This window comes from Artibeus jamaicensis, unplaced genomic scaffold, assembly GCF_021234435.1.
Source record: "Artibeus jamaicensis isolate MK-2021 breed Jamaican fruit bat unplaced genomic scaffold, CSHL_Jam_final contig_525, whole genome shotgun sequence".
NCBI lineage: Eukaryota > Metazoa > Chordata > Mammalia > Chiroptera > Phyllostomidae > Artibeus > Artibeus jamaicensis.
Genome location: NW_026521874.1, coordinates 3,544,698 through 3,572,622, shown reverse-complemented (window position 1 = coordinate 3,572,622; position 27,925 = coordinate 3,544,698). Strand labels below are relative to the sequence as shown.

The window sequence follows — 27,925 nt, the reverse complement described above, 5'->3', positions numbered from 1 at the left end:
CAGTAATTACAGTCTCTTGTGACCTGATCCAGGGACATCCAGAGTGGGTGGGTGGGGAGGAGAAGGAAGTCAGGGAAAGCAGGGGAAAGTTACACAAATGAGGTGCTCCAGGCCCATTTGTGGGGAGGGGGGACCTGGGGCGATGGCCAGGCTGTGGCCCCGTCACAGATGGCCTTGTGTGCTGAGTCAAGGACATCAAACCTGATGATTAAAGTGGAGGAGAAGTGGATTTGATTTGTATGTGAGAGGCACAGGACTAGGCACCGGGCAGGATGGGGTGTCTGGGGAGAGAGACCCCGAGGGGAGACGGTTACCATAGTTTGGGGAGCGAGGAAGGGCTACAACAGGAGAGAAGGCGTTCCGGAAGTGCAGTGCCTGGGGGGCAGTTTGCATGCGGTCTCAGTCTCGATCCCAGGTGTGCGGCCATAGACATGGACTCTGGTTGGTGTAAGGAGAACGGGGTTTTATTGGAAGACGATTGGGTAACTCAGAACAAACAAGGAGGCTGGAGAAGCCCGTTCTGAAAATGATCAGGGACCAAAGGCCATCAGGATGCCGATGGCATGGCCACCCCTGGGGGCTCGGGCCTCCTGTCTTTTTCCAGGGGCATCTGATCCGTGTGACGCCCACAGGTTGGATACCTCCGTTCAGGCTCCCCAGTGGCCGCTCCGCTGCAAGTCACTTCTCCCCTGCTCCTCCTCAGTCCCTCAAGAAATCAAGGTCAAAATCAAAGCCACAGTGCGATGCCACTGCCCCTCCCCTAGGACGGCGGACACGAAAAGGACAGATGACAACAGGTGTTGGTGAGGATGCGGAGAAGTCGGAGGCCTCGTTCACTGCTGGAGGGAAATGCGCGGGGCTGCAGCCACTGTGGAGAAGCTTCTGGGCAGGTTCTCAAAACGTTAAACACAGAGTCACCCCAGGACCCAGCAATTCTACAACCAGGCACCGAGGTCAGAGGAATGAAAATACACATCTGCATAAGAACCTATGCACCAACGTTCATAGCAACACCATTCACAGTAGCCGGAAAGTGGAAGCAACCCAGCACGCATAAACGGATGAATGGAGAAGGAAAATGGGATAAATCCGCACGATAGTGTATCTGCAGGCACAGAGAGGAATGGAGTACCGATACACCCTGCAACACGGAGGAACCCTGCGGCCGTGCCAAGTAAAAGTAGGCGGGCGCAAAAGGACATGGGATTTCTTTTACGTGAAATGTCCAGAAACGGCGAATCCGTAGAGACAGGAAGTGGATGCTGGGGGCTGGGGGAGGGGAGAGGAAGACTGGCTGCGAACGAGAGGAGAGGACGGTTTCTTTTTCGGACGACAGAAATGTTCTAAAATGGATTGTGGTGACGGTTTCACAACTCAGTGAACAGAGTAAAAACCACTTTAAAAGGGTGTACTTTATGGTCTGTTAATTATATTTTAACAAAGCTATTATTAAAAAAGAACATCAACTGGCTAGACCATTCACCAATTGGCTAGGGCCTGGGACCTCACTCCCTGGGGGAAGAGAGAGAGAGAGACAGGGCCCCTCTGACTTCTGTCCTGGGGGTCTGACCTCACCCCTAAGAGGCTCTACCAGAACTCAGAGGGGCGTGCAAGTGCCGGGCAGCCAAAATGACAGCTCCCTTGCCAGGGAAGCAGCCCACACTTGGGCAGCCTTCTAGGTTGCTAAGCTGAGAGTCCGCCAAGCCTGTTCCTGGGCCGGTTCCGGCCTTGCCCCAGGTCACTGGGTCACGACCAGACGAACTGTGTTTAATCGTTCGTTGTTAGAAGACCGTCCCGACCCCACCGTCTCACCTTTGAACGCATGAGTCTCCCACAAAGCACTGTTTATCTACCATCTCTCTGTTTTTATGCGACTTCAGGCGGCCCAGGTGCATCCAGGTGGATGCGAACCCACCAGCATCGGAGCTGGTGACGGTTCCTATACTAGTGGTTAGAGACAAGAAAATGTATTGAGAGGCAGGCTGCAGTGTTTGGTTTATCAAAAACTATTTTTGTTCAAGGCCTCCCCAGTCCATTTGAAACTCACCCTGAGGCTCACGCTCTGGGGGAGACCTTCCCCACCGTAATTTGGGCCCCTAGCGGGCTCTACCAGTGAGTGGTATGCAGGTAAATGTCACCAACCAGCTGTGGGTGGGGCGGGGACAGGGTGCCGCCGGGCGTGTAGCATTTGGCGATTCCCACGGTGTACCTGCTCCCGCCACGCTAATGACAACCCAGGACATGAGGTCACTGAACCCAGAGTCGGGAAGTGCAGGCCTGTCCGCCAGCTGCCCCGCCTCACTGACCTCACCCTCGGGGTATGATAAGCAAACCAGTCCTGCTCTACCCGGCAGCCTATATTGGCTTCACCTGGGTGGTCCAGGGGCCCACTAGCCCTGAACTTGGGTGTAATTCATCCTGGACTAGTGGTGTCCTCAGGAGCCTGGCAGAACCAGGGTAAAGCATCTTTCAAGGAAGGTACCTTCACCCTGGGCTGCAAATTATCCCTATTTTTAAAAAGGTTTTATTTATTTTTTAAAGAACTTTATTTACTTTTAGAGAGAGAGGAAGGGAGAAAGAGAGGGAGAGAAACACTGATGTGTGAAACATCGATTGGCTGCCTCTCACACGTCCCCAACCGGGGACCTGGGCCACAAGCCAGGCACTTGCCCTGACTGGAATCGAACCCATGATCTTTCGGATGGCAGGATGACACCCAACCCACTGAGCCACACCTGTCAGGGCTGTCCCTATTAATACATTTTACAACACAGTGTTCAGCACAGTCAAAGAGAACCAGGCAGACCACAAGGAAATAAGACACCATGAGCAAGAACTAGCAGGAACAGGCCCTCGGACACTTCAAATTCTAGAATTATTAGACCCAGCCTATAAAACAACTGTGCTTTGATGAAAGAAATGTTTTCGAGTATCTGCAGGGGGCAGGAAACTATAAAAAGCGACATACTAGATTTATAAAGAACATTTGTAGAAAGCCGTACAGTTTAATCAGAGATCAAAAACAAATTCCTTCAGGGGCCATCTGGTAAGACACACCAGCAAAGTGGCTGGTGACCGCGAGAGCTCTGTCTGAGGGGCACCGGGCTCCTCAGCTCCAGCTGATGGTTGCCATGTGGCACCACCGGGGACCCCGTTTGTAGGTCTCCTGCTCTTTCTAGCAGAGCCAGGTATTTGGATTTCTTTTTATTGCAGTAAAATTCACAAAATGTAAGCATCTAAAAGTGTAGTTTGGTGGCATTAAAGACATCAACAGTGCCGGGCCATCAACACCCCGAGAACTTCGGCATCACCCCAAAAGGAAACCCCAGTCCCTTGGAAGTCACTCCCCATCCCCGTGGCCCCTGGCAGCTGCCGATCTGCCGTCCCTTCTCTGTGGCTTTGTCTAGCGGACACATCTCACGTCACCAGGATCGTGCAACACCTCTCCTCTTGCGGCCGGTTGTCTTCTTTCACGGGGCGTGTTTCCAAGAAGCGTCCACGCAGTGGTGTGTGTCAGCGCTTCAGTCCTTTTTTTAACAGCTGGACGGACACATGTGTGCATTCATCGTGTCATTTGGGTTTCTGACATGCCATCGTCCTATGTTAAACACATGTATGACAGTTCTGTGTGGCCCTAAGCGCATATCCGCTGACCTGATGGCATCAGAGGGCTGGCGGCTTGAGGCTGCTGCACTGGGTCTTGCTGTTGCCTGGCCCCTGAGAACGGTTCTGGGAGACGGGTGTTCTCTTCATCTTTCCCACTAGGAACTTGGGGCTCAGAGTGGTAGGAAGACATGCCTAGTAAAAAGCCTGCAGGGCAGCCCCCGACTCAACTCCCCTGGTAACTTTTCTACCCACATCAGGGCAAACTGGTTCTAGAGTGAGTGGGAGTCAAAGAGCTAGCTATGGCTGTGACCTTGAACTTCCCTGTGACTCAGTTTCCCCATGTGTGTTGGAAGAGCCTCTCTCCAAGGCCCAAGCTTGCTGACAGGGTCACTCCCACCTTCCCCAGCGTCCATCTGTGAATTAGCTCTGGTCTAGTTGGTTTAGCGGCACCTGAACACAAAGGCGTGGCACCTGGGTTGTCCTGATAACCGTAGATTCCTCCACAGAGCTGTCCTGGGGCAGGGTGGGGAAGAATCAGCATCCAGAGTCCTCCAAGATGCTGATTCTCATTGAAATTTCCCTGCTGAAAGCCATTTAGTAAGCAAGGGCGAATGTCTCTCGTGATCTGCCCCGCCCCAGACAGCTTTCCTCCGACCCCAGTTTTCCAAAAGGACGCAGGAAAGGGAAGCGACGTCCCAGCTCGCGTGTTAACACGCGGCAGAGTGTTTCTCAACTCTCCAAGAGCACCTCGCGTCCTGGATCGCCGCTTTCAACTCCGCGAAGTCAACAGCCCCGCAGGAAACTTGCGTTACTGCACCCGCTGCCGCAAACCCGGGGCGGTGGACCAGCCGCCGGGCTGGCTCCCACGGAAGGCGCCCCCTCCGCGGCCAGCCCGCCCTCCCCGAGGCACCCCGCGGCACCTGCGGCCTCCGGGTGAGTTTCTGCGCGCCTGTGGGCCCGCCGCCCCCGCCGCGTGCCCGGGGCTGGGTCGCCGGGCGCCCCTCGCTGCCACCCTGCGGTGGGCGGGAGGCTGATGGCCCCGTGGCGGCGGCGCCCGGAGGCCGCACTGCTGGCGGCCGTGGCGGCGCTGCGCCCCCTGCTCGGTGCAGCTGCCGCCCGGCGCTTGCGCACTGGGCCCGGGCGCGCGGCGGCCCCGGCTTTGTGTGTGTGTATGTGTGTGAGTGTGTGTGAGTCTGTGTGTGAGTGAGTGAGCGGCGGGCGGGCGGGCGGGCGCGAGTGTGGCCGCCGCGGAGCGCGAGCAGGACCCGGCGGCGCGCTCGCAGCCTCTCTCTCCCCGCCAGAACCATGTCGGGCAGGTCGGTTCGAGCCGAGACCAGGAGCCGGGCCAAAGATGATATCAAGAGGGTCATGGCGGCTATCGAGAAAGTGCGCAAATGGTAAGCGGAGGCGCCGCTGGGCGCCGCGGCCGCCCGACCCCAGATCACATACAAAAAGCCGGCGGGCGCAGCGCCCGGTCGCCCGCGGGCCCGGGAGTTGGAGAGGGCGGGCTGCGCGCCAGCCGGGTCACCTGCGCGAGGCGGGGGCCGCGGCCGCTGCCCAGGTGCGCTCGCGCCTGTCGCCCACCTGGCGCGGCGGCGGCGGCGGCAGCTCGGAGGCGGGGGCGCCCGGGGCCGGGTGGCCGAGCGGCGGGCAGTCCCCGCCGCGGCGCTCGGCTCCCGGGAGGGGGGCTCGAGGCCGGCCCCAGAAGCCATTTCGTTTTGTGCAAGTCACATGAAAGCGGCTTCCCGCGCGCCGGGGCCGCGATGCTGGCGGCGGTGGGGAGAGCGCGAGCTCCATTGTGCAGCGCCGAGCGGGCCGCCGCCGTCTCCGTCTCCTCCCCGCGCGCCCCGGGCGGCGCAGTGTGCCGGCCCCCGCGCCCTTGCCCGCGCCGGGCCTCCCTCCCTCGCTCCCTCCCCGGCTGGCTCCCTCGCTCGCTCCCTCGCTCGCTCCCCGCCTCCCAGGCCCGGCGCCCTCGAGTCTGCGGAGTTTGCAGAGCGCGAGCCGTTTAAATTTAGCGCTTTGGGCTGCCTGGAGCGAGGGCTCTAGGCGGGGAAGCAAGATGGGGGCGAGCGCGAGGAGGGGACGCCGCGGGGCCCGGGGCCCCGGGCACCCCCTGCGCCGTCTCCGCCCGGCACCCGGGCGCGGGGCTCGGGTGAGCGACTGTTTTTTGGCCAGAACCGGTCCTGGGCCGCGTCTGCCTTTCCCAAGCCAGCAGCTCGTGTTTGTTTTGCGGAGGGAGCCGTTGTTTTGTTCTCTGAGTGGGGGGACAGGGGGACTCGGGCTTGGCTTCCAGCTTGCGCGCGAGTGTCCGGCGTGGCCTCATGGTAATTAATAGGACCGACCGCTCGCTCGGCCTCGGCGGGGTCTGACTCGGAGTCGGCCCGAGGGCCAGGCCCGAGGCTCAGCGGATGGCCAGGTTGGGGCGGACTTGTTGAAAACTCCCAGCTCCCTGGTTTCAACTTTATTATTTTTTTTCCCACGGCTTCACCAGGGTCAGGGAGGGAGAGGAGCGACGCTCTGGAGTGTCAGCGCCAGCGGGCTCGCCCCGGCCTTTTATTTAAAGCCTGAAAACTGGTCAGGCCCCCCGTGGCGGGCTGTGTTTATGTTTAGGGGTGTCATTTCTTGAGTAACGCCTTGGTCTCTAAAAACCACAGGGGGCGAGGATCCGGTCTAGCCGGGTCGCGAGTTAGCTGTCCTTTCTGAGTCCAACCCAACAAAAAAGGCAAGAGGAAAATCAATAAAGTCCACGTGCTCCCGGGCCTCCTATGGAAAGGGCTGCTTGCAGATGGCCGGATGCCCGGCGGAGGGCTGGGTTTGGCTCCAATGGGACAAAGAATTTTCAGAACCGTGAGAAGGGGAGGCCTTCCAAAGTTGAGATCCAAGTCCTCGGGGGCCGTGGGAGCTCCCCTCGCGCGCAGGGCACCCCGCGGCCGACTGGAGCCATTTAAAAATGGCAGAAACAGCTGCAGGCCAAACACACACACAGGAAAACAAGCCCACAGCCCCTTCTCCCGAGCCGCGCTCCCCCCCACGGTGTGTGGGGGGGAACCTGGAGTTGTCTCCTTCTCTCCTGTGCAAAGAAAGAACTCCAGTCTGGGCCTGAGTCCCTTCTGTCACCGCCCGGAGGCGAGAAGGGCACAAGGGGCAAGCTGCCGCCCATTCTCTGTTCCATAAGGCGTGGTGGGACCTTCTGCCCCAGGTCGCCCTGCACCCTGCCAGCTGCTCCCCTAGGGCCCGCCTGCCAGCTGCTTTGCAGGGAAGGCAGATGGAGCGAGGGGCTTTCCCACCCCGAGCCCCGCTGTAGGCCGGCAGCGTTTGGGGGGAGGGGAAGAGAACGGATCTCCTCCCTCCCTGTGTTTTGGGAAACTACTTCTCCGGTCCTCTAACGACCTCAGGCTTTGGGACCTCAGGGCGGAGCATCCGAGTCACTTCCGTGCGGTGACCTTGGGCAAACCCTGTAACTTCTCTAACCCTGGCCGCCAGGGGGGTCCTTCGCTGTTTCCTGTCCCCCACTCCCACTCCAGAATAAGATTCCTTATCCCGGCCCACGGGGAGCATCGTTAAATGTAGTCTTTATTGTAGGGTGGACTCTGCAGACGCAAACATACATTTCGCAGATGGTTTTTTTCTTGTTCTTTTCCCCCTGCCCCTTCTAAGCGAAAAAGGCTTTGCCTTATTTCTTGGGTTTCCCCAGCTGGGAGAAACCAAATCTCACCTTCCAGAAGCCTGGAGGACAGATTCCCCAGCCAGCCCTCCAGACTTTGGGTTGTTTATTAACTGCGTGGCCACCAACCATGCACCTCGCTGCTGGCTGGAGGCTGGGTTGCCAGATTTAGCAACAAACAAACAAATAAATAAATAAAACACAGGATGCCAAGTTAAATTCGAATTTCAGGTAAACAACAAGATAATTTTTAAAAATACTTAAAAAAATCCTAAGTATGCCTCATGCACTATATGGGAAATACACTTAAAAAATAAAAGGAAAAAAGTCCATTGTTTATGTGAAATTCAGGTTTAAGTCAGCATTCTCTGTTTTCCGCAGAGGATGGTGGAGGGGACCCGCACACTATCCAGCCAGGAAGCCTTGGGCCGTACTTCTGCCCGGCTCCGGTGACCCCCAACCAACCCCTCTGCCAGCCCTGCCCGCCCCCCCGGAAGAAGCCAGCAGCCAGCCGTGACCGCCCCGTCCACAGCGGCCGTTCCTCCTCTCCCCTCTGTCTGGTGTCCCAGCAGACAAGGTGGCGGAGTGTGAAGCAGCCAGAAGATGGCTGAAGGGAGGAGAAAATGGTGGCCCCTTTTCGGGAAACTGGGCTGGGGTGAGAGGCCTGGTTGTGGGTGGGGGTGTCAGGGGAGGTGGGGGTCCCTGGATGGGGGAAGCAAAGGTTTAAGCTGAGAACTAGGCTTAGGCTGGGGATCCCCTGGGCCTTTGGTCTGAAGAGTCCCTCAGTGACTTGTGGATACAAAGAGAGGACTTCCTACCTGTCCCGGGGGGGGCTGGTGTGTGCCTAGGGCCTCACCTCAGTGCCCCCAGGGGTGACCTCCCACCAGGCACAGGGCAGGACACGTGAGGGGAAGGCCTCCTGAGGTGTCAAAAACTAGCGCTGTGGGGGTGACTACAAAGTGCGGGAGGTCGAGCTCTCTTTGAAGGAGCCAGGTGACCCCGGATGGCCTTGCCCTTGGACCTGGACCTGGGAGAACATTGGGAATTGGCCTTGGTCTGGAGAATCCAGAATGGGCGCTGTAGTTTACATAGGAGCCTGTGGTGGGGCGGCGCGCTGGGGGCTCTGTGTCTACAGCCAGGGCTTCCTTTACTCTTTCCATCCAGGAGCCGAAGTCTGACAGGAAGAGAGGGAGACCTAAGCATGGCTGGTAACGGGGGGCCATGCGGGCTGGAGGGCCCGGGGTGCGTGCAGGGGCAGCTTCATGCAAGGCTGCTGAATTTATGTATTGGGTAAAGCTTAGCAGTTGATTCAGACTTTTAAAAAGATTTTGTTTTTATTTTATTTTTAGAGATGGGAAGGGAAGGAGAAAAGAGACAGAGAAACATCAATGCGTGGTTGTCTCTCGAGCGCCCCCCTCCTGGGGGCCTGGCCTGCAACCCAGGCATGTGCCCTGACTGGGAATTGAATCAACGACCCTTTGGTTCTAAGGCCGGCACCCGGTCCACTGAGCCGCAGCGGCCAGGGCCAGCTGATTCTGATTTTTAATAGTAGGTAGGCTGGAGAAAACATGCCTGTTGGCCACTTGTTTGCCACACACGATGTGAGGTAATAGCTACAGCTTAATACTCTCATTGGGGTGGGGGCCATGTGACCTGGGTGGGGGGTTGGGGGCGGGAGCGGGAACTCAGCTACTCCTCTGAGCTCCTGTGACGTTTCCCAAGGCGCCGCCAAGCCACCCGCTTGATGAGCCCCCCCAGAGCTCACTTCTGCGAAACCCCCTCCGGCCCTCCCTGGTGCTTGCTCAGTGACTACACCTGAGCTCCTGGGGCTCCCTCTGCCCAGGTGGGCAGGCCCCAGGGCAGGTTCCTCTCTGCCCCACAGCCCTCAGTGGCCACACCTAGAAATGCAGCTGAAGCTTGGTGGGCTGAGGGCTCGGGCCAGGGGTCACCAGCCGGAGTGACCCTCATGACCTGCAAGGCTGGCAACCTCTCTGAGGAGGCCTGCCGGCTGCAAACACTCATCCTGTCTGGGAAGGTGCCTTGTGTGTTGCAAGTCAATTGCTTTTTTTTCCTACCACAATGAGGCCATGGATTTGCTGAGCTTCTGGGGCTCCGCCCAGAACGCCAGTGGTGGGCTTGTGAGCATAAGCGCGCCTGTGGTCACTTGCGCAGGGTCCCAGCCGTTGGCACGTTGGGAGTGGGTTCCTAGTTTCCACAGCAGACGGAGCAGCCGAGGCTGGGCCCTGGAGTCAGAGCCTGTGTCCAGGCCCCATTCTGCCCCCGACTAGCTGTGTGACCATGAACTAGTGGAATGACCTCTCTGGGCCTCCTGTCCCCCCATCTGTGGAGTGATGTGATAGTAGCCCCCCCTTTCAGGGGCCCGCTGGCCGTCTCTGGGAGAGAGAGCATGTCAATAAAATACTTGGCACGAATCCTCGGCACACAATGGCTATTATGATTGTTGCTTTGTCACTGAGACTGTTTCTTGGAACGCCCCTGTCCCTTCCTGGCACCTTCTGACTGTTCAGAGTGGAGGTGGGGAAATACTAGGATAGAGGATTGTCCATCCTGCCCCCGGGAGGCGGGGAGGCAGTGACTGACGCACCTGCCTGTATGTCCTCCTTTCTAGGATGAAAGGGTCGGGGACAGGGCGGACAGGCATCTGAGTACTGGCCCTGGGAGGGTGACTTCCCCTCCCCGCTCCCTGGGCCTCACTTTCTTTATCTGTCGAGTGGGGACCGTGACAGTTCCTGCCGCCCAAGATCGTGGGGAGATCAGAGCAAGTGTGTACAGCGCCTGGCGCATCGAACGCACAAAACAGCCCCTGATACAATCATGGCGAGGGCCCAGCTTCCCCCAGAGAGAACAGGTGGGCCCCGAGCGGGCAGTGTGACCAGGGTGCAGTTGGCTGGTTTCGAGTGGGCTCGGGGACCCAGAACCCGCTGTGGGGAGGGGGTGCCCGGTGGCTGTGTCAGGTCTCACAAGCAGCGCGCGAGGGACCTTCCCCACCCCTGCAACATGGAGGGGAGGCTGAGATCTGGGCGGGGAAGATTCGGGAGGTGTCGGGCAGCTCACCCACACAGGGGCTCAGGCCACGCAGGTCCTCAGTTCGGCTGGAACCTTGTCACTGAAGCTGCCGAGGGCTCCCAGCAGCGACACTGCCTGTGTGGGTGCCTGGCTCTCACCTCCCGCTGCGGCCCCTCCTATCAGCTGATTTCCTCATCGAGTGGAAGGCAGGTCCCTCTGACCTCCTGCCTCTCCCAGGATGGCAGAGCCTGGTGCTGGGAGCTGGGACCCTGGAGGCAGAGCTGCTTGGGTTCGAATCCCCACTGTCCCTCTGGTGGGTTCTCCCGGAGCCTAGGTGCCCTCTGGTGTGTGGCCTCTGGGTGTCACTCTCTGTGTTTGGGGCAGGAAGTGATACAACCTGGTTTAGGGATTGCAGGGGGTCAAGGACAGAAATTCAGAGGCTGTGACAATAACCTAGCAGGGGTGTTCAAACTTTTGGCGTTTCTGAGCCACGCATTAAATATGCTGTGACATGTAATCACAAAAAAAAATCGGTGTTTTAAGTAAATGTACGATTTTGTGTGGGGCCGAGTTCACAGCCACCCTGGGCTGCGTGCGGCCCCAGGGCCTCGGGTGGGACACTCCTGGTAGAGGTGACAGTGGCTTGGAGCAGCGTGGTGGGGAGGAGGAGGGTGGTCATTGTCGTCCTTAGTGAAAACCAGTCACACTCTGACCGCGGTGGCTCAGTGGGTTGGGCGTCATCCAGCAAAGGGACAGGTCATTGGATCCCAGCTGCGGCACAGGCCCGGGTTGCGGGTTCCATCCCTGGTCACGGTGCGAACAAGAGGCAACCGATTGATGTATCTCTCACATCACTGTTTGTCTCCCTCCCTTTCTCCTTCTCTTCCCCTCTGCCTAAAAGTAAATAAATAAAACCTTAAAGAAAACACTCACCCCTTTGCCTCTTCTCGGCCCGTGATTCTCTCCTCCTCACCTATAAACCTGCCTGTAGCGGCGGGTGCCCTGCACACTGTCCCCAGGAGCTCAGGGTGCAGCCAGCAGGGGGCGACACAGACGTGGGCCTTCAGACCCTGAAACACAGGCCCCGCCTCCCTCACCCTGACCTCAGCCCCCCCCCCGCCCCGCCCCCAGGAGGAAACCCCTGGCCGGCCTGAAGCCCTCTCTGCTGCCCTGAGGGCTCGGGTGGCCCCGTTTGCTGGCTCCGAGGGGCCTGGTCCCCCTCATCCAGAGGAGCCATCCGGATAGTAGCCGCCCCTGACCAAGGCACCAGGGAGACTTGACCAGGCGTTGTCTTCGGTGAGCCTCACGGCAGCCTGGAGGCCCCGGCAGCCACCCTTGTCCTGAAGGTGGGGACAGGGAGGCCCCGGTGGCCTTGCCCAGGCCCCCAGTGAGCGGCAGAGCTGGGATTCCAGCTGGGACCTGGAACTCGTTCTCTTAGCCCCAAGGGGTCATCGCCTCCCAGCTGCCCCGGGGGGATGCAGCCAGTGCCCCACAGAGGGGCAGGGCACTGCCCCCGCCGCCCCGGTAACAGGCTCTTCCTCCTCCTCCCCAGGGAGAAGAAGTGGGTGACCGTGGGCGACACATCCCTGCGAATCTACAAGTGGGTCCCTGTGACGGAGCCAAAGGTCGACGACGTGAGTATGAGGGGCCTGACCCCGGAGCGTCCCCTGCCTGCCCTCTTGGGCTGAGTGCCCCCTGGTTTGTCAGCGGGGACACAGCTGTGGACAGACATGTCTCTCCTCGGGGTCCTGGGCACCATGGTTTCGGGGCGGCCATGGTGGCACCCGCAGACAGGCAGGCGCACCCTGTCATTGTTACACCGGGCTGTACGTGTGCCAGGGGTCACCTCCTTTCGTCCTCACACCGAGTCTGTGGAGCTGACCACTGTCCTCTTGTACAAGTGAGGCCACAGGCTTGGAAGGGCGAGGCCACTTGCCCAGAGCCTCGCAGCAGGTGGCCCAGCATGTGTCGTTGTGCCTGACCCAGAGCACACGCGCTGGCTCAGCTCCCCGAGAGCCTCACCCCCACCCCCCAGCAGAGTTCTGTGCTGGGAGGCCTGGGCGGCTCTGGGAGGGGCGGCTGTGACCACTAGAGGGAGCCCTGGCGGCTGTGCTGGATCTTAGGGAGGGACCCGTGGTAGTCCCTCCTGGCCCCTTAGTGGTGCCCAGGCCAGCTGCTGCCAGTCCAAATCCTGACCGGTCCCATCTCTAGGCCTTTGCACGGGCTCCTCCTTATGCTTGGGGTGCCTGTCCTGTGCACGGTCCTCTCCTCCAGGAGGGCGGCTCAGCTCACGCTAAGCCACGTGGTCTCTTCCGTTCCAGGCCTCACAGAGACATGATTGGCAGGTTTCCGGGGCCCTTTACAGGTGGGGTTAAAGCCCCTGCCTCCGCCGTCTTCTGTTGCCCCTTCTGGTTCTGCCCTGGGCCCATGGCGCCCCCCAGAGCTGCCTTCCCCAGAGGCGCCGAGACCTGGGCCGAAACGGCCTTTGGTGCCCGCGGCGGTGGGCGGGGAGCAGCGTTTGCCAGGCTCCTCGCAGGCAGCTGCGGCTCGGCCCCTGTGCCGTGCACACCGTCAGGTGCTGGGAAAACGCTGCTGCGTTTGAGAAGACGTGGTCCCTGCTCTCAAGGAATTTATAATCTCGTTGGGGGAAGATAATTATAGAATAGCATGAAACAGACAGCAGGGGAGGGAGCGCCAAATGGATTGTGATCGAGAAGAAAATATAATATATGGGCCGTCGGGAGGGAGTGGGCTGCCCCGGGCTGGGCAGAGAGCGTGCTGGGTTTGGGGTTGGACAGACCAGTCCCTGGCGACCCCGTGACGCTGGGCAGGGGACCCCACCATGCTGGGCCTCAGTCCCCTCTTTCCTGCCACCGAGCAATGACACCCAGGTCCTGGGGTGTCTGCAGCAGAACCGAGGTGACATGTCACTCAAGAGGCCTCACCCCAGCATGGCTACGCAGATGTCACTCAACAAAGGCTCCTTCCTTGTCATCTGGGGGCCAGGACGAACAGCCTGCCATTTCTGCACCCCCACTCCCTGGAGGGGGGTGGGTCCCATGCCTGGCTGAGCATCGGATCCCCTGGGAATCGTGCCGAAATGCGGGTCCCTGGGCCCCGCCCCAGTCGGCTGAGTCCGCACCTCTGACAGTTGTGGCCTGGAATCTACCTGGTGGACGACAGCCGTTCTTTTTTCTTTAAACACCCAATTGCAACATGGTTACACCCTCTTTTTCCTTCAGAACAGGAAAACTTTCTTTTAAATAGATAAAAAGTGTTATAAAATTCAATCGTCACCCTGAAAAAGAATGTTTTCTTAACCTGAGCCTGTTTGTCTGCCACACAAGTCATTTGCGTAAAGTGGTCAGGGCTCCGATATTCAGTTGTGTCTCCGTCACCGCTGTGGTTGTCGCCCCAAAAAGACCTTGGCCACCACCACTGCCCCCCCAGCCCAAAGCCTGGAAACCACCATCTACTTTCTGTCTTCACAGGTTAGCGTAGTCTTCAAATGTGCCTTTTTACACTGTGTATCTTTCTGTAAATGGTCCCCCATCCCCCCATACACCCCCCACCCCGCTCAGCTCCTTCCTGGGAGGCACCCAGGGCTCACCCTTCCCGGTGGCCCCCCAAACACGCGTGTCCGTTTGTTCTCTCCTGGCCCAGAAATGGCGGTGTTCGCCTCCACGCCTGTTAGGCCAGCGTCTTGGAGACACTGGAGATGTGTTCAACGCTGACATTTTTGCAGACGGTTCCCCGTCATTACACGAAGCGCTGCCTTGTTCTCTGTGATTGTGACATCACCCGACACGGAATGAGCGCTCCGTGATTCGTTTAACAAGTCTCTTACCGATAGACACAGGTTGCTTCTCACGCTGTCCTGTTCCAGTTGTAAGAAACGGGACCACGGGTAAAAAGCACGCCCTTCCCCTCCGCCTCCCCTGGTCTTGTTCTGTCGTGCAGCGGGGACTCCGCATTTCTCCTTGGCTCCCCTGGCTTCACCGTGGTGGCCTTTCCCCCAGATCCTCTCCCTGAAGGAGGAGCCACCTCCTGCCAGTCAAGAGGGCTTAGCCACGCCCCCCAGCCCCGGAAGCCCCCACTTCTGCAGGGCCCTGGTTCCAAAGCAGGTGGGGCCCCCTAATCAGACACGTCCAGTAGAGACCAGGGAGAGTCCTCCGGGGACTTACAGGCTCTGCGATGAGTCAGCAGAATAAAATATTCCTGCCACCCTCCAGGTCCCACTCCTGTGTGCACGCAGGATGGTGACTCGGCTTCTGTTCCGTTCTCTCCTCCAGAAAAACAAGAACAAGAAAAAGGGCAAAGATGAGAAGTGCGGCTCCGAGGTGACCACGCCGGAGAACAGCTCCTCCCCGGGGATGATGGACATGCACGGTGAGCTCCCCGGCCGCCGGCCCGGGCCTGCCAGGGCCCTGGCTGAGGCGCTGCCCTCCTCCGCGGCCGTGTTGTGTTCCCCCAGCAGGTCCGTTCACATTCCAGGCCAGGGGTAGGAGGGCCGGGCAGGACTGGGCCTCAGTGCCAAGGAGAAGGCTCAGGGCCGGGGAGGAAAGTTCCTTCCCCAGCCCAACACGCCAGGAAACATCAAGTAAGAGCCTCTTCTCACCCAGGGACAAAATCTCACAGGAGCCCTGGCTGGTGTGGCTCGGTTGGAGTGTCGTCTCATATCCAAGATGTTGCAGGTTTGATTCCCGGTCAGGGCATGTGCCTAGGTTGCAGATTTAATCCCCAATGTGAGTGCGTACATCCTTGGTTCTAGTGTATACAGTAGGCAACGAGTTGATGTTTCTCTCTCTCCATTTCTCTCTTTCTAAAGGCAATGAACAAGTGTCCTCAGGTGAGGATCACAAAAGACATTTATCACCAGAGGGGTTCTGGGACATAACACTGTCCTTTTCCCCACCTAGGCCTGGTGCACTGTACAGATGACTGTATGTCCCATTTCCTGTTTTGCTTTGGCTGCTGGGAAGCTCCAGCCTGGGTTTCTGACTTCATGTTAAGCCACATGGACAGCCAGCATGTGCCCTGACTGGGAATCGAACTGGTGACTTTTTCGCTTTGCAAGCCAGCGCTCAGCCCACGGAGCCACGCCAGCCAGGGCCATTTCTTGTCACCTTTTTATCCACGAGGAAAGGCACAGGTCCTACGCGTGTGGCTCCACGAAGTGCCCACAGGTGACACAGGCCCATGGACCTGGCCCAGGTCAAGACAGCATTCCCAGTGACCCCCCAGCACCCCCTCCTGGTTGGCTCCCGCCTCCACGGGTGACCACCACGGACTCCTGGCCCCAGAGGGAAGGAGGCCAGTTCGCTTCCCCGTTTGCCCAGATGGACTCACTCGGGAACCAGGCTCTGAGGACACCGCGCTTGTTGCCGACCTGCCTTCAGAAAAGCTGGGGGGGGGGGTCTGGCAGGCGGTTAGCACACCTGGAAAGCCCCCCAGGGGCCATACAATCGTAGGTGGGATGCATTTCGTTTTCCGAAGCAGGTGTTGGGACTGGGACGCAACCTGTCTCCTTGGTACCCTGTTCTCTGGGCGTCATGAAAACTCCAGGCCTGGCTCAGGGTTTGGGGGTCAATCATAGAATTGCAGGTGAAGGCATTTAAAAATCTTTATTTTAATCCTCCCCTGAGGATATGTGCATGATTTTTAGAGAGAGAGGAGGGGGAGGGAGAGAGAGAACATTAATCAGTTGCCTCCCTATGCACACCAACCAGACATCTAACCCGCAGCCCAGGTGTGTGTGGGCCCCGACCGGGAATGGACCCCCCCCCCATCCTTTTGGTGGGTGGGACCACACCCCGACCAACTGAGCCGCCCGGCCAGGGCCAGATGAGGGCCTTCTGGAGTGGAGATCCAACCTGGGTTCAGATTTGACTCCTAGAATCTGCTCCCAGCGACAAGACTCTGGGCTATTGATCTCATAGCCTTCGGGTTGGTTTTTAATCTGTCAAATGAGGATGGTGATGCCTCTCTGTGAGTGTTAATTAGATCATTTCTTTTTTAAAAGATTTTATTTATTTTTAGACTGAGGGAAAGGGGGGGGAAGAAAGGGAGAGAAACATCAATGTGTGGTTGCCTCTCGAGCGCCCCCTACTGGGGACCTGACCTGCAACCCAGGCATGTGCCCTGACTGGGAATCAAACCAGGGATCCTTTGGTTTGCAGGCTGGCGCTCAATCGACTGAGCCACACTAGCCAGGGCTAAATAGATCATTTCTTAAAGCCTTGGCATATTAGTAACTAACATGCTTTAAGTATAAGTAACTGACAGCTTTAAGAAGCTGTCATAAGCTGCCAAGTATCTGCTAATAAGCTCATTTCATCACCTGATTTCATCCTGAAAACAAACCCCACTGTACAGATGAGAACAGTGAGGCTCAGAGTAAGGTGCGGTCACTTGCCAAGAGGCAGGAAGTTCATAGACGCCAGTGCTCGCGCGCGCGGTCCTCTGGAGGCAGCATCCAAGTGTGCAGCCAGTGGAAGAATCTAGAGGAACACTCCAGAAAAAACCCAGGATGCTGAACAGACCAGGAGCCGTGCTCGCCTTCCTGGTATCATTTCCACTTTATTAAAAAAAATTTTAGCCCTGGCTGGCATAGCTCAGTGGATTGAGCACGGGCCTGCGAACCACATGATCACGGTTTGATTCCCAGTCAGGGCACATGCCTGGGTTGCAGGCCAGTTCCCAGCAGGGGACGCATGAGAGGCAACCATACATTAATATTTCTCTCCCTCTCTCCTTCCCTTCCTCTCTAAAGATAAATAAATAAAATCTTTTAAAAAAAATGGTGCTGTCATTTTAAAAAATAAAGAAAAATTAATTTATTAGTTTGAGAGACAGAGAGAGGTTGGTTTGATGTTGTATTCGCCGGCTGCTTCCTGTATGTGCCCCGACTTGGGGTGGAACCCACCCCCTTGGCATATTGGGGTGATGCTCCGACCAGCTGAGGGCCAGGGCTCGTCTGCATTTCAGCACCTGTGCAGGAAGAGACGTGGGCCTGGCTGGATTCCTCCGCAGGCTCTGGGCCGCTGCGGGCAGCGAGGTGCCGTGGGGAGGCTGGGCCCCCCATCCCACCTCCCCTCCACGGCTGTGGGGTCTCACCCAGGGCTCTGCTCCCCCCACAGATGATAACAGCAACCAGAGCTCCATCGCCGATGCCTCGCCCATCAAGCAGGAGAACAGCAGCAACCCCAGCCCTGCGCCGGAGCCCAACTCATCTGCGCCCGGAGACGGCACCGGCACCAAGGCCGACGAGGCCCAGGCGGAGGGGAAGGAGCTCCCCGGGGCCGAAGGTCCGTGTGCTGGGAGTGGGGGTCGGGCCCTCTCTCTGTCCAGCCTTCCTTTCCTTCAGGCAGGTGCGACAGGACTCAGAAAAGGCCCGGCCATGTGCCGGCCCCGACAGAAAGGCCCCGGGAGGCCACCAGCAGAAAGGCAGTGCCTGGGTTCACGTTCTTAGGGGTACAGTTCAAAACCCACACAGATCTAGTATTTGGAAAATAAGTGTTCCCGAGAATTATAAAATAAGAAAGGGGAATGAGGTGTCTTGCCCCAGTATGGGGGCAGGTGGCGATTTTAAATCGGGGGGGTCAGGGAAAGCCTCGCTGAGCACGTGAGGGGAGAGCGCTGCCAGCAGGGGGAGCCGTGGAAGGGCCCCGAGGCTGGAGCACGCTCAGTGTGGCCCTGGGGAGACTGGGCAGGCCAGGGGCCCAGACTCCAGATGAGACCAGAGAGGAGGCAGGGCCCGGAGTGTGTGGGGTTCCTCAGGCTCCTGGGCAGACCTGCCTTTCGTGCTCAGTGAGACCGGAGCCACTGAGAGTCTGAGAGCCATGACCTGAAGGGTCACTTCGGTTGCTGGGACTGGGAACAGACAGGGGAAGGGGGGAAAGGGACCAGTGGCCGGGCTGCTGCCTTCAGCCAGGTGGGAGAAGATGGCGGGGCAGGAGGAAGGGGTCTGGCTGTGTGAGCCTGCACATGGGTATGTGTGTGTTTATTTTGAGGTCTCTAGACTTGTTTAAATGAAAACTGTCACATTTCAACGGCCCCTGACTTAAAGTGGTTTGAGTGATGGTGCTTCGACTTTAGGGGCATATGAAAGCTGTATGATTTGGTAGAAACTGTTCTTGTTTGAATTTGAACTTCCCCGGGCCAGCATGTGCGGTACCTCCTCTTTCGTGAGGTCAGGTCGTGAGTCACAGCGCCCAGGCTGCCCCGTGACGGTGAGCCAGGATGCCGTGGACACGGGACGGACTGGTCACATCTGGGTGACACCTGCCGGCCATGTGGCCTTGGGCTGGCAGTGACTCCTCCTGCACACCTTCCTGTTTCCTTGTTTATAAAACGAGACAAATAAAAGTGGCCTCTCTGGCCAGGTCACTGCAGGAAAGTATGTGAGGGTGAAATGCCCCACTGAGCCCGGCGCTAGGAAGGGCCCGGTCAGCTGTAGGGAGGAGATGACCCAGGGTGCCAGGGGCAGGGCTGTGCAGGACCAGGTGTGGGACACATCCCGGCTGCTTTCCCGTCCTGCTTTCCCTCTGGCCTTGGCCCAGTTTCACCCATGTTTGTGGGCTGTGTCCCCTTTTAAAGGGCCGGTTACAGGAATCATGTGCTGGGTTATAGTTCCTTCCACAACTGCCACCCACAGGCCTTACGGGTTCGGGTGGGAACCACAGCAGGGTCCTCTCCAGACCACGCCAGGCCTCTGGGCCTGCCCTCCCGCCCCCCGCTAGGGGGCGGCCTTCCCAGGTGGGTGCACATCGCCTGTGGGACGGAGTGTGTTGGTTACCAGCTGTTGACCTTGCTTTGAACTTGTTTACTGCTGACTGAGTTCAGGGAATGACATAATGTTCAAACTCCCTGGACTAAATTTAGGCCCCAGGAAAATAATTTCCCCTGGGCGAGTTCCAGTACCGTTCTGCTAAGAGAGTGAGGCCCCTGCGCTGAGCCCCGCACCCTCCCCAAGCTCTGAGGCCAGTTCCCACTGGGCACTCGGGCCAGGCGAGGGCTCAGGGCGACTCCCGGACACGGAGTCGTACAGCAGGTGGCGTTTTGTGTCTGGGGTCGTTACTTAGCATCCTGTGTTCGAGGCTCAGCCACACTGTAGCACTTGTGGGTGCTTCATTCCTTTGTGCGGCGAGTCACCTTCCACTGTGCGGACGGACCCCCGGCCTCCGTCCGTCCGCGTTCGGGCCGTTCCCTTCTCCTGGCCGTTGCGAATAGGGCTGCTGTGAATGCTTGAGTGTGGGGCCCCAGGAGTGGCGTGGCTGGGTCGTACGGTAACACTGCATTTAACCCGAAAGGTAAACTGAAAATATCGAAGAGATGGCAGGTTCCAGGGGAGCGTGCTTCTGTGCCCCTCATCATCCCTTAGTCACTCCCACCTGGGGTCATTCCGCTGCTGGGGTACTTGTCCTGTCATTCCCATGAATCCTTGGTGACTCACCAGGGTAGCCACTGTCCGCCTTGGTTTTACCAGGGTGGGGGGAGGGGAATCTGAGGCGGAGAGGCCGGGTCCCCACAGGATCCAGGTGGCAGAGCCAGCGCTGGAACCCAGGCCTGTCTATAAACGGACACCAGCTAGCAGGCGGAGGCCAGCCCCAGAGAGGGCTGACCCCCGACCCCACCTGTACCAGCAGGAAGCCGCAGCTCAGGCCCTGCTGGGGTGTCTCCGAAACCCTTGAAGTGAGGCATTCTTGAGTATTTCACTGTGCTTAAAAAACAAAACAGGGTGACCTGTGTCTCTGGGGTCCTGAGCGCCTGCAGAATGGGCCCCTGGGCAGGGTGGGTGGGGACGGGCAGGGAGCCGAGGGCAGGGATCCGAGCACACGGAAAAGAGCCCAAGTAACTGGCGGAGCCGGACTCGTTAAATAAGGAGTTGCTGACGGGATCTGTACAGCCATCTTGTACGCTCGTGTGTAGAAGGTTTTGAAAGACGTGAAAAATCCTTCCAGACTCCTCCGCCATCCCCACGGTGGGGAGAGAGAAGACTTAGGTGCAGGTAGGGGACGACATCCACAAAAATGGGACTAAATTTTCTAAAACGTGACTGGGGCGGTGGCTGCGGTTGGTGTGAGATGATCGGAGATTTTTACCTAAGATTTTTTTCCTGTTTTCTGCTTCATGGTTGGAGCGCGCTGTGTCCACCAGAGGGCGCCACGTGCACGCAGCATGAGCCGGGCACATTCTTGTGGCCGGAGGTCCTGGGTGTGCAGGAAAGGGTCAGAGGCCACAGGGCCAGCATGTGGCCTTGCTGCTTAAAAACGATACCTCTAAAAAATAAGCAAGAGGCTTTCCAGCTTACTCCCCGCCCCCCACACCATCCCCTGCCCCCACCCCTAGCTCACTGTAGCCCTGACAGACTGCCAGGACGCCCAGTTTCCCGGTATTTTTAGTAACTGGTCCATCTGGCCGCCCAGATCACGTGCCTGAAAACAGCTTCTGTCATCTTGCTTTTTCCTTCAGAGGCTTCCGACGAGCCGAACTCCCAGTCTTCAGCGGAAAACTCGAACAGCTCAGAGAAGGTCGAGCGGCAGCCGTCTGCCGAGGCGGGTCTAGCTGCAGAGGCGTCTTCAATCTCTCAGGTACTTCCACCGAGGTCTCAGAGGGGCAGCCAGAGCGGCTGGGTGCCCGCTGGGGCGCCGGGGGGACGTCGGAAGGTGTTTTGTTATTTTGCTGTGTTGCTTTCTCGTTGGACAACTGGAGCTGCCGTGTGTTCACCGTGCAGCACGCGTGAGCATCCGGGTCGCCCCCTGGGTGCCGGGGCTGCAGTGCCGGCTCTCGCCAGAGGAGGGTCCCTTCACTTGCACCCATAAAGGCCTTGCTTGCTCTCAGTGGCCCAAAGCCACCTGCCTTTAGAGCTGGGGAAATAAACTCTTAGAATCCTCAACGCTGGAGAAAGCATTCTTTGGAAACATATTGCAACAGACCGTACTCGCTCCTGCCTGGACCACTTCCTGGGTCCTCACTGTCCGAATCTGGTCTGAGGCAGACAGTGCAGAAGCAGGAGGCCTGGGTTCGAACCCCAGCTCTGTCGCACCCTGAGCCTCAGAGTCTCCAGCCGCCCAAATGAGAACCCAGAGCCACCCTAGAGCCAGGCTGCAAGGCGGTGACAGAATATGGGTGACAACACACCACGAAGCTGCCCACAGGACATGCCTCAGTGCTGCCTCAGCCACCGCCCTGCCCCCGCTGTCACCCTCTGGGCTCCCAGAAGAGGAGTGAGGGCTCAGCGGTGTCCCAGCGCCAGCAACAAACCGTGTCCACTGTGCTGAGCGGTTCCCGGTGCCTCAGGAGAGACTGGCCCGTGGCGGCAGAAATGGGCGAGGACGGGGCTCAGCTGGACTGGGTCTGCAGGTTGGGCGGCCTTCAGTCAGGCCCTCCCAGGGGACATGCCCCTCGGGACTCTACGCACCCGTGGGTGTGCACCATCCCTTCATCCTATGGAGCAGCCCCCAAACGCGCAGGGGCAGTGTGGATGGGAGAGGCCCGCGGGGGCAGGAAGTTGGTCGAAAGAGACCTGGTTAAATAAATCTGGGGTCGTGTGTGAAACAGCCCCGCCTGCAGCTGTTCAGAGGGCACGCCTGACCCCGGTCCTGATGGAGAAGAGCAGGCCACGGGGCCTCAGGTCCGGCACGAGCCCCTCGGGCGAAAAATAAAAATCGAAGCCTCGTGTGTAGTTTGTAAAGCCCAGCAGTGAGCTGGGGTCTCCTGGCCTCCTGAACTCAGTGGAGGAAAGGTCAGCTTGAAACTTAGATCCACACCCTGGAGGCATGTTGTGCTCCCCCCACCATCTGAAAAGTCCAGGGTTCTGGTGCTCCAACCCGCCCCCACCTCCACTGCCGGTGCTGGGCTCCCGGACAGGAACTGGGCCTCCTCCACCGCTTTCCTGCCCGAACAGACACGGCCGAGCCGCCAGGCCTGTGAGCGGGGCGGAGATGCGTGGCAGTGAGGCCAACGGCTGGACGTCCAGGTGTGGCCAGTCCTGTCTTGAAGAGAGGAGCCGGCTCCGCATCCGAGGTTTCCTCGCTCTCCTCCCTGCTGTCCGTCCCGCCGAGCTCACAGGCCTCTTCTCTCCTTCACCCCCGTCCCCCTCCTGCTCCGCCCCCCACTCCTCCCATCACGCACAGCACTCCGCCCCTCCTCGTGTTCCACCGCCAAGCCCACGCCTTGTCCCCCGCGTCCAAGGGCTCTGCAGGACGCCCCACCTTCTCCTGAGCAGGACTCACCTTCCTCAGAGACAGTGGCCTGTTTCCTCTGTGCCTATGGATTGAGCTGCCATCGCTGGTGACGGAGGAAAAAGGGAGAGGAAGACAGAGCCTCCTCTGTCTCCCTGTGGCATCTGCTCTCAGGATTGGCCCCAAGGAACTCCCGCACATCTTACATCAAGGCCCGGGAGCTCTATTCAATGTTTTTGTTTTTTTTTTTAGCTATAGATTTTATTTTATTTTATTTATTTTTCTAGAGAGGGGAAGGGAAGGAGAAAGAGTGGGAAAGAAGTATCAATGTGAAGTATCAATGTATGGTTGCCTCTTATGTATCCCCTGCTGGGAACTGGCCTGCAACCCAGGCATGTGCCCTGACTGGGAATCGAACCTCGATACTCTGGTTCACAGGCCCGTGCTCAATCCACTGAGCTACACCAGCCAGGGCTCTGTTCAATGTTAATTGGTCACCCACTGTATACCGGGCACTGTGGCAGGTGCTGGAGACCCAGGGTGAACCAGCAGACGGGGTCCCTCCCTGTTTCTGTGGGGCTCCAGTGCCTTGGTTGGGGAAGCCAAGACCGGGTGTGGTTGACACAGGGGTGACAAAGTTACAGCACACACTGGGGGAGGCCAGCACAGGGTGACGCAAAGGAGCCTTACATCAGTGGAGTGTTCTAGAACGGTGTCGGCAGAAAGGGGCAGGGTGGGAGCCAGGTGCAATGGTGAGACATTAGGGCTGGGAGGGTGGGCTCTGTAGGCAGAGGGAACCGAAGGAGCCCAGTCCTGGACAACGTGAGGCTGGGCCCCCGGAGACTGGGGAGGGGCCCAGGAAGACGGAGGGGCAGGGCAGGCCGAGAGTGGGCAGGGGCCTCCGGGCCTCCCCGGCCTGGTGCGGGGTTGGGATTTTGTTTGGTGTCAGTGGGTTTTAGATTCCGAGTGTGGTTTCTGTTCTGAGAAGGGCATTTGGCCGCACTGAAGGCTCTGCAGGGAGGCTGCTACGTCACCTCACGGGCCTAGGCCCAGGGAGAGGGGGCGGGCTCAAGGGTCTTCGGAGGTGGAGGGGAGGCGAGGGACTCCTGGGCACGTCCAGCTGATGTCAGCCCCCGGTGGGGATGGGTAAAGTCAAGAGCTGGCAAACACACACCCCACAGTGCAGATGGTGCGTCACAGAATTGTACCCCTGACACCTGGATTTCACTCACCGCTGTCCCTCCAGTAAATTCAATGTAAAAAAAGACTGGGTCTCAGGTGACAGATCAGGTTGGAGGGGCCTGAGGTGGCTAAGCGGGATGGTCCCGGCAGGCGGGGGGCAAGCGTCTGTTGAACCTGTTTTTGAGTCAGGGGACTTCTTGGGAATTTGGTGACAAGCCACAGACCCCCTCCCCAGAGCAACATCCCCGTGCACCTGTGACAGAGGCCGGGCTAGGCCTGTGCTGGGCCTCGGGGAGCAGCCGCCCGCCGGCCAGGCTGGCTTAGGCCTTGGAGCCCGGAGAGGTGAACTTGAAACTTGTGTGTAAATAATTACTGTGGCCGTGAATTACAGGTTGGAAGGTGGACAATGGGGACATCTGCTCCAGGAGGGTTACAGGGAGGGAGAGCTTAGAGGTGGAGGTCGGGGGCGGGGGGCACCTGGAGGGAGGCCAGTGTGACGGGGACAGGAAGGACCTGGGTGACTAGAGGCCTGGGAGATGGGGAGTGTGGATCAGAGGCCTCCCGCTGCCCCGTGAGCCTCCAAAAAAGTCCATGCTCACTGGGCCGGCCAAGGGTCCTGCTCTCAGTTCCTCCGGGGCTGACCTTGAACCTCATGGCTGCCCTAATCAATCTCCTGGCCTGGTAACCTGCCATTCTCTTCTCTCTCTCCTCCCTCCCCCCAAAGGATTTGGAAGGAGGGCCACCCTCCAAAAAGATGAAACTGGAGGCTTCGCAACAAAACTCGGAAGAGATGTAGACGTCCGCCTCCGCCTCTGGCCGCGTTTCCTGGGAGATCCATCCGCAGGCTTACTTCTCCAGCTTCCCCGAGCGAGACCTCGGGTTGGAACTACTAACTTTCTAAGTTTACCAAGTGCAAATCCAAGAAAACCTAGAACGGCGCGACTTCTCGGACACTGAACTTTGTGCTGTGAAGCAAAACACTCGAATCTTGAAGTGACTGTCCTTGTGGAGGCGGGTTGACAGCTCAGGAGTGTCAGACACTGTCTCTGAAGCCAAGATTACGTTTGCGTTGCTGCTGTATTGTCCCCCCACCCACCCACCCACGTCTCTCTTTAACGATATAAGCTATTTGAGGGTGGTACCCATCAGGAATTCGCGTTTCGTCGGGGCTTGTCACTGTTCCACCGATTCCTCCTGCTTTCTTTTTTGTGCCTTGTGCCCTTGAGGTGACCTCTGGCATGTTTTCCTGGTTGTTTTGCATCTCCCTTTGCAAAGTGCCCTCTCGGTTTTGTGGAGGCTGCCACTGCCCCTGCCCTCACATCTCGCTCCTCCCTGCCCCAGGACTTCAGTGGGAACAGAGCAGGCAGGGAGGAGGAGAGCCCAAGGCTGCTGGAGAGTAGGACTTCCTTGGCCACCTGCCCAGTCTGCAAGGTCCGAGGAGTCTCAGATGTCAGGGCACTGTGTCCCCAAGCACCAGCCACTTGATACGCTCATCTCCTTGGGGCATCTGAGCCTGGTGTTTCCAAGCGTCCCAAATGGACATGCAGAACCCTTAGACTGTTCTGGCGCTTCCACCCTCTGCCCCCACCACTCTCTTTTTCCCAACACTGCTAAAGATGGAATGGCTTCTGTGGCTGATGGCAGGATGGGCTCACCGCGATCAAAGGGTTGAGGAGGCGGCCAGCAGACAGCCCGAGTAGGTGCTGTTGAACTTCCTCTCCTAGGACAGGACGTTGCTTGGATTTCAAGTCCACAGGAACCTGCTGCCCTCTGCCTCTCCAGGTCCCCCCGGCCCCACCCTGGGGGGTGGGGTGCAAGATTGCAGTCCCGGGAATACGCCTGCTTCTGCGTCATGTTCCTGACCCCATGGAGCCAACCATTGGATCCTGTCTCATTCCCAGGACACCCCATTGTGGGTCCCCAGCCAGGAGCAGGCCTTGGTGGTTCAGCCTTGGAGGCCAGAGGGAGGAGTTGGACAGTTTTGCCCACCTCCAAGCAGGGGCAGTCGGACCCCCATCCCCATTCCCACCTGCCCCAGGGCAGCTCCCTCTCACTGAAACAGAGCCGCCCCCTTGGACCAACCACCTAAGTGTTTGGTTCTGAGGCCCGTTGCCCTTAGTTGCTATGGACTTGTCAGACCTTAGCCCTTCCCCTGAGCTTTCTTTACTGCACTGGAGTTCCAGCTCCCTTTGAGCTGTGTGTGGCTGGGGGGAGGGGGCGCTGTGGGGGTTTCGTTGATGGTTTTCTGTTTCTTTTTCGTTTTTTTTTTTTGCTAATCGGTGCATATTCAGGTGCCACCTGTGATGCGGGGCGCTCTCCCCTGACCACCATGGAAGTGTCTGCCAGGTTCCACTTTCTACGAGTTTCTGAGGGCGAGGCTCTTGCTTCATTTTATTTTATTTTTTAAGAAGAGCCGATCTATTTCCTGCACTTCAAGAAGAATCAAAATGTTCCTGAATTTCAAATACCTCATGCAAAAATGTCTCCTGAAATAAGGGAAAACAAACAAACTTTGGAAATCTCAATATTGAAGTGAGCGGTGGCCGAAAGGTTTCTGTCTTAAAAAAAAAAAAAAAAAAATCCTTGTCGGTTTGGCCCCTCGGGCAGTCAGCTCTCCGAACCAGGCTCCGGGTTACCTCTCAGCGACCCCCCCAGGCGGCTTTACCTCCAGATCCTGTAGGGTTTGAGTCACGTTTTTCTTTGCAGCAAAACTCCATTCTGAGGAAAGATGAATTTGGATATCTATTTCCTGCGCTTTTTGGGAAGCGAGAGGTGACAACCAGGACAGCTGAAAGCGCATCGCGCATGCGCGCACACCTGTGCGCATGCGTCCACAGACACAGCGAGTCGGCCGGGGTGCCCTGTGCCCCTTCTGTTGGCCTGTCCAGACAGGCAAGGGGAGTCAACGCCATCCACGAAGCTGAGGCTGTCGTTCGTTTTTCTCTGAAGTGCCTGAAGGTAGGGACGGGCAGGTGGTCGGACAGACTGGGCCCCGCCAAGGCCACACCGGGCCAAGCGCCAGCAGCCCGCACTTGACACTGGCCGAGAAGGCCTTCCATGGTGAACAATGATACTGCAAAAATCCAGATGTGCTTCCTTCCCCGCAGCCCGCTCCTCTGAGCCGCTGGCCCCCCGGCGCCCCCCCCCCCCCCGCCGCCTCCCCGCGCCCGCGCCCTCTCCCACCGCAGAAGCTAAGACCTTGCAGCTGGCCGAGCCAGGGCGGGGGTCCCAAGCCAATGCCTTCCGTGGACACCAGGCCCCATGGCCTTAAGGGCTCCCAGGGCAAACTTACTCCCCCCGAGAAACTTGAAGCTGGGGACGCTGCGGCTACACATTCCACAAAGTGCTGGCACTTAACACCCATAACCCGGAAGGCAGTTGACCGACTCATAGGGTGGTGACCTCCTGTTACAAATGACGTCATGGTTTGGAATGTTCATTACGGCCAAGGACCTGGTTAGAGGTATAAAGACTTTTTCACATTATCTAATTTTTTTTCCTTTTATGGGTTTTTTTTTTTTTGGTGTGTTGTACAGCAGTATAATTTTTCACTTATTTATTCCATCGGTAGATATGGTTTGTACAATGTACAATGGTTCCATTTCAGAAAATAAAAAACTTTCAGATCATGAACAAAGCCCTCTGACTGCAGCAGCACAATAAAGAGTCAGACCCCATCGTTGGGGAGCATGTCTGTCAGCAGCCGCTCTGGCCTCCGGCTCGGCCGCGTGGCCCTGACTTGATACCAGACACTCCTGTCCCACAGTCATGCTCTTAGCTGCCATCATTGGGCACCAATGGGTGCTGTGGGTGGGTGTCGTAGACCACCTTATGCCAGTGAGGCAATTTCAGGACTGCCGGGTGCAAAAGTCAAGTAGCCAGCCAGAGCCCGGGTCTAAAAGCCACGCCTGGTCCTCCAGCCTGGGTCCTGGCCTTGGCCCTGACTCTGGGAATCTGTGGCCTGAGGCAGGGACAATGAGAGGCTGATTGCAAATGTGTTTTGACTTGTCTTAACTCGCTATCTGGTGACTTGGGTTCAGGCCAGAGTCAGAACCTTCCCCCAGGGCCCTTGCCCCTCCCCTCAGCTCAGATGCCCTCCGGGAGTTGTCTTTGTGTTCCCTTTTTTCTCCGTCCCTCTCACTTCCTCTTCCACCTGACACCCAGCCCTGGGGGAGTGCCGATAAGGAAAGGGTAGGAGTACTGCTGAGTCAGCCGGGCTCAGCCACTGACCACCTGGAGGCCAATGTTCTCTCTCAGTGCG

General features: G+C 58.2%; 1 protein-coding gene across 3 annotated transcripts; it reads left to right on the top strand.

The window, feature by feature from the left end:
- The first annotated feature begins 4,233 nt into the window (after nt 1-4,233).
- On the top strand, nt 4,234-27,305 carry BCL7A (BAF chromatin remodeling complex subunit BCL7A). 3 transcript variants are annotated; one of them, XM_037161043.2, is made up of 7 exons: nt 4,234-4,539; nt 4,908-5,003; nt 11,850-11,931; nt 14,590-14,686; nt 17,437-17,604; nt 20,771-20,889; nt 24,389-27,305. In XM_037161043.2, the coding sequence occupies exons 2-7, from the start codon at nt 4,912-4,914 to the stop codon at nt 24,458-24,460; spliced, it is 630 nt and encodes a 209-aa protein (XP_037016938.1). In that variant the 5' UTR covers nt 4,234-4,539; nt 4,908-4,911; the 3' UTR covers nt 24,461-27,305. The 3 variants fall into 3 exon arrangements, with proteins under 3 accessions (XP_037016938.1, XP_037016939.2, XP_053525814.1); XM_037161044.2 differs by lacking the exon at nt 4,234-4,539 and adding an exon at nt 8,435-8,478 and having other exon boundaries at nt 4,930-5,003; XM_053669839.1 differs by lacking the exons at nt 4,234-4,539; nt 4,908-5,003 and adding an exon at nt 8,584-8,876.
- Nucleotides 27,306-27,925: the final 620 nt, after the last annotated feature.

Excerpts from the sequence above, each read along its gene's own strand:
- BCL7A (XM_037161043.2), top strand. The coding sequence starts at position 4,912 with ATGTCGGGCAGGTCGGTTCGAGCCGAGACCAGGAGCCGGGCCAAAGAT. Across the intron at positions 5,004-11,849 it reads ATCGAGAAAGTGCGCAAATG|GGAGAAGAAGTGGGTGACCG; the intron begins GTAAGCGGAGGC and ends CCTCCTCCCCAG. Across the intron at positions 20,890-24,388 it reads AGGCGTCTTCAATCTCTCAG|GATTTGGAAGGAGGGCCACC; the intron begins GTACTTCCACCG and ends CTCCCCCCAAAG.